This window comes from Pimephales promelas, chromosome 8 (assembly GCF_988280905.1).
Source record: "Pimephales promelas chromosome 8, fPimPro1.hap1.1, whole genome shotgun sequence".
Lineage (NCBI taxonomy): Eukaryota > Metazoa > Chordata > Actinopteri > Cypriniformes > Leuciscidae > Pimephales > Pimephales promelas.
In genome coordinates this window covers 38248198-38254197 of record NC_142776.1, presented here as the reverse complement: position 1 = coordinate 38254197, position 6000 = coordinate 38248198, and the positions used below count along the sequence as shown (strand labels likewise).

Below are 6000 nucleotides of genomic sequence, written 5' to 3'. Positions count from 1 at the left end.
CAGATATATAGATGGGTGGATGGATGGATGGATAGACAGATATATAGATGGATGGATAGACGGATATATAGATGGATGGATAAATGGATGATAGACAGAAATATAGATGGATGGATGGATGGATAGACAGATATATAGATGGATGGATTGATTACATTTCTTCTACGGGCACAAAGTGAATAGCTATTTTATCGCATTTGTTCAGCACCGGACACTGGGAGGGGGAGGGGAGAAACACTGTGGATGGAGAAAAAATGTGTGTGAAAATACACTCTACGATATGCAGGATTCAGTTTACATTCTGCTGTTGCAATTTGTCATCTCCCCTAACAGATCACACTTTCTGCTGAGGCAGGGAGAGACACACCGGAAAACGGGAGAGAGAGAGAGAGAGAGAGAGAGAGGGAGAAGGGGGGGAGGGACTGTTGTTGCGTGCAGCACTGCTGTCATTCGGCTGCTGCACGGCTCAGCGGCAAGACGGTCTGCTGAAGGGAGGAGAGAAACGAGTGAGTGAGAGAAAGAGGAGAGAGACAAGGGGAAGCAGGAGCCTGACAGGACGGCGTTTCACACTCAGTCTCTCCTCCATGGTCTCGCTCGTCTCTCGTTTGCTCCTAAATGCTCTCCGGTAGAGGAAGACGCTTGGGGGTCAAATAAAAGGAGAGAGACAGAGACCGAGAGAGGGGGCGTCAAGGAAAGGTGCGGGCATGGCTGCCAAGAGGGGGAAGTCTGGCGTGCCACAAAGCGTGGCCCGGAGCGAGCTGAAGGTGTACCGCGTGGGCAGCACCGAGGGACGTATCCCGGTGCCGTCCAATCTCCGCAAGCAGAGGTCTCTGACCAACTTAGCCGTGCTGACCGATGCCGAGAAGAAGATGCAACTCTACGAGCCCAAATGGTGTGACGACATGAGCAAAGCCGCCTCGGGACACCTGAAGATGGGCAAGCCCAAACCCGCGGCCGGCGGAGGGGCGGTCGGTTCCCAACTCTCCCGCAACCTGTCCAAATCCGACCACTCCCTCTTCCAGGGCAAACCCAAGACGTTCGCTCCACTCGCGGCAAAAAGCCAAAGTCGGATCCCTCGAGGCCCTTACGCCGAAGTGAAACCCCTGAGCAAGACGTCCGACGACTGCAAGTCCGACGACGATATCCTCTCCAGCAAAGCCAAAGCGGGTGGGAAGAAAGCCGCGGCCGGGAGCTCTGGAGACCCGGAGGTTAAAGGTCAAGGTGAGGAAGGTGGTGATAAACCCTTCCTCAAGGTGGACCCGGAGCTGGTGGTCACCGTTCTTGGAGACCTGGAGCAGCTGCTCTTCAGTCAAATGCTCGGTGAGTACGGATCAAAACCAGTTTGCACTACCGGCTGGCCGATGAACGGCGAGGATTGATTGGAAAACACGCCGTTTTTGCACTTGGAGATCTCGAACGTGCGTTTGGTGTGATTATAAAGGTGGACAGTGCAGGGCTTTGTTCTGAGTGTGCATCCGCCCTCTCTCACACTTGTGGGATAGAAATTGCACGCATAGATTATTCCCCTTGGCGTATATCCAATATCGTTCAATGATTGAATGACAGAATGCTCTCGGCACACAGATCAACGCCTGGCTGGTGTGTGTGTGTGTGTGTGTGTGTGTGTGTGATGAGGCAATGGCTGCTATCAGGGACGCTGGTAGTACGAGGCAAGGAATACAAAGGAATGGGTTTTTAGTAGGGCTGTGCAAAAGTTAATTGCGATTAATCGCATCCAAAATAAAAGTCTGTTTTACATAATATATTTGTGTGTGCTGTATATAATTATTTTGTATAAATACCTATGCATGCATGTATATATTTAAGAATTATTTGCGCTTAAATTCTGTATATATATATATAAATACATAATCTATATTATATAAATATAAATATTTTATATAGGAATAACACATTTTCTTAAACATACACATGCATGTGTGTGTATTTATATATACAAAATAATTATATACAGCACACACAAATATATTATGTAAACACAGACTTTTATTTTGGATGCGATTAATCGCAATTAACTTTTGCACAGCTCTAGTTTTTAGTTGGACTGTGTCTTGATCTGATCAATGTTGAACAAAAGCATGCAAGATCACCTGGATATCTATTTGTAGGGTCGTGCGATGAAATACTAGGCTTTCTAAGGGATCATTCACTGTATTTGATTATAACCACTTGAAGATTGCATGATATTCTTTGAGGTATGCTTGTTATGGTTAGTGAATGTCCATTAATCGGGAAGTATGCTTGTTTCACTTAAAGCAAATATCCCATTCAGTTTGTGCCCTGCATTTGTGCATCAGGATGACCTCTATATCTGTTTGATTCGATGACCAATTTGGGCCCGAATTCAATGGCATCTCATTTTAGATCCTCGCCCTCCTTGCATTGCATTGTTTAAGATGGTACAATTCTGTGGTGAGTTTATAGGGTAATAAGAGCAAACGAATGACCTAGATTAAACTCCTTATTAAAATGTATAGTGTAGGATCCATACAGCATTCGGATCGGATTTATAATTTGAAAACAATCCCAAAAGATCCAGATGGGAATTTTCTTGGAACCCAGAACCAAAAAATAATAATAAAAAAGATCCTGTTGGGATTTCTCTATTTCTTTACACTGCACTCTAAACAATAACCCAAAATTGGGAGAAATATGGACAACCCAAATGTTGGGTTAAAAAATGTAATTTAAAATTTAAATTACATTTTTATTTTTTTGTAATTTAAAACCCAACTTCAACTGTACATTTTTGAATTACACTTTTAACCCAACATTTGGGTTTGTCCATAGGGTTAGGACCCAAAGGGTTAGGTAACCTAACCCAAATTTGGGTTAAAACAACCCAGAGTGTGTATTCCCATTGGCATCCTTTTGGGATTGATTCCAAATTATAGTATAAAATGCTTGCATTCTTGGATTTTTTGCATGCTTGCACATACGGAGTATAATTGCAACCAACACTAGCGTGGTTGCAGAGCTGTTCTTCTCTAAATTTGGAGAGAAAACAATGTGGTGTAGGGCAACATTTAATCACAAGGTCTCTAAGAAGGATTCATTAAATCTCTACAACCTCCCCAACTCAAAATTGTCTAGTGCATGGTCACATCTAAATTTAATTGAATTAATTCGCAGAATTTCACTTGGGCCAATTTGAATATTTAGATGTGATCAGTCACTAGACAATTTTGAATTGGGAGGTTAGACTTTTTTACAGTGTATATCAAAGTTATTTCTTTTTATAATCATAATCACACATAGCAATGCTCATCTGTTCTGCATAATAAACTCTGTTGGACCGTATGTGGCACACTATGTGCTTACCACTCTTGGTCACAGGACTGAATTAGAGCTCAGAATAGAGTATCTATTCTCTCCTCTCTGCATTCACAGTTTCTATTGTACTGCACAGCTGGAGGACGGTCCAAACCTCTTAAAATATCAATTAAAGACAATAGTTCAGCGCAACAATTTGAGTGGAGTTATACGTAAACTTGGCGTAGTTCACTCTAAAAAAAACATTTTTGCTGATAATTTACTCGCCCCCATGTCATCCAAGATGTCCATGTCTTTCTTTCTTCAGTCGAAAAGAAAATAAGTTTTTTGATGATTTTTCTCCATATAATGGACTTCAATGGGGTCCAAACGGTTCGAGGTCCAAATGAGAGTTTCAGTGCAGCTTCAAAGGGCTTTAAAAGACACCAGACGATGAATAAGGGTCTTATCAAGCGAAACGAGCGCTCATTTCAAAAATAAATAACAAAGTTTAAGTTTTATAAGCACAAATGCTCGCCTTGCTCTGTTCTGTGATGCGCGTTCGTGACTCTCCTGTTCGAACTCGTTCATCAAAATGAACGAATCTTTTTTCGAGTCATGACTCGAAGGGTCCTTGATAAGACCCTTATTCATCGTCTGGTGTCGTTTAAAGCCCTTTGAAGCTGCACTGAAACTGTCTTTTGGACCTTGAAGCATTTGGTTCCCATTGAAGTCCATTATATGGAGAAAATCCTGGAATGTTTTCATCAAAAACCTTAAATTCTTTTCGACTGAAGAAAGAAAGACATGGACATCTTGGATGACATGGGGGTGAGTACACACAAATGCTGGGTTGTTTCACCCCAAATTTGGACAAACCCATCCATAGGGTTACATTTTTTAATTACATTTTTAACCCAACTTTTGGGTTTGGGTTTGTCCATATTTGACCCAAAATGGGGTTAAAACAACCCAGCATTTTTTAGAGTGTAGTTTCACGACTAGTTGGTTAATTTCTCCAACGATGCATCGTTCTGTGGTTGTTAATCAGCGAGTTACAGTACATTGGTGTACAGGACATGGGGGTTGTGATGGTGCAGTGGATAAGGTGTGAGAGATCCACTGTGAGACACCAATGTGAGGCGTGCGACCTCTGACATATATAGCAATTGTAAGTCGCTTTGGATAAAAGCGTCAGCTAAATGAATAAATGTAAATGCATCCCTGGTTGTTCTGTCTGTCATTAAACTGCACCAGTGCTCATGTATATACTGTACGCAGCAGTGATGCACACAATCTATGAAGCTGTGGTCCAGTCTGCCCTTTCAGATCAAAGCGTATGGGGAAAAAGAGCATATATTAAAGTTTATTCTCCCATGGAGCTGGAGATTGCATTGGAGCATAGCAGTGTAGAATATGAGGGTGCTTGTATACATAATGTAAATCTTGTATCAATTTAAAAAAAAAAGCTTTTTATTTAACCGTACAGTAGAAAGTGACGTTTTCAAGAGATTGTGTGGCAAACGCTTGAACAGAAAACGGTTTCTTGGGACAGAAGAAGACTCTCATCCTCTGTTCTTATGTAGGCGATGGAGTGATATGAGGTCTGGTTCTTATCATCTCATTGTTGGCATTTGGCCCATTTAATGCTGCCTTTGGGGTTCATGTTGAAGAATGTTAGCTTTCACAGTGTCTTTGACGTAAAGGAAAGGCTGTTGGCTTCTTAAAAACAAAGACAAGCTCTTTGAAATAATACAGTATCTTCCCGTTTCTGTGGATGTCAGGACAAATCACAGGTGATGCCCAATTGTGTCATCTATCACTCTAAACAATGCTGGGTTGTTTTAACCCAAATTTGGGTCAAATGTGGACAAACCCAAATGTTGAAATGTCTAAACAATGCTGGGTTGTTTTAACCCAAATTTGGGTCAAATATGGACAAACCCAAATGTTGAAATGTCTAAACAATGCTGGGTTGTTTCAACCCAAATTTGGGTCAAATATGGACAAACCCAAATGTTGAAATGTCTAAACAATGCTGGGTTGTTTTAACCCAAATTTGGGTCAAATATGGACAAACGCAAATGTTGAAATGTCTTAACAATGCTGGGTTGTTTCAACCCAAATTTGGGTCAAATATGGACAAACCCAAATGTTGAAATGTCTAAACAATACTGGGTTGTTTTAACCTAAATTTGGGTCAAATATGGACAAACCCAAATGTTGAAATGTCTAAACAATGCTGGGTTGTTTTAACCCAAATTTGGGTCAAATGTGGACAAACCCAAATGTTGAAATGTCTAAACAATGCTGGGTTGTTTTAACCCAAATTTGGGTCAAATATGGACAAACCCAAATGTTGAAATGTCTAAACAATGCTGGGTTGTTTCAACCCAAATTTGGGTCAAATATGGACAAACCCAAATGTTGAAATGTCTAAACAATGCTGGGTTGTTTTAACCCAAATTTGGGTCAAATATGGACAAACCCAAATGTTGAAATGTCTAAACAATACTGGGTTGTTTTAACCCAAATTTGGGTCAAATATGGACAAACCCAAATGTTGAAATGTCTTAACAACGCTGGGTTGTTTCAACCCAAATTTGGGTCAAATATGGACAAACCCAAATGTTGAAATGTCTAAACAATGCTGGGTTGTTTTAACCCACATTTGGGTCAAATATGGACAAACCCAAATGTTGAAATGTCTAAACAATGCTGGGTTGT

At 41.2% G+C, this 6000-nt stretch overlaps 1 protein-coding gene across 2 annotated transcripts in view; it reads left to right on the top strand.

The window, feature by feature from the left end:
• The first annotated feature begins 440 nt into the window (after window positions 1-440).
• nav1b (neuron navigator 1b) overlaps window positions 441-6000 on the top strand; it is a 75243-nt gene continuing 69683 nt past the window's right edge. For both annotated transcript variants that reach the window (XM_039653810.2, XM_089134518.1), the window contains exon 1: window positions 441-1320. In XM_039653810.2, the coding sequence (XP_039509744.2) occupies window positions 705-1320 (616 nt within the window). In that variant the 5' untranslated portion in view covers window positions 441-704. The remainder of the gene's footprint in view (window positions 1321-6000) is intronic.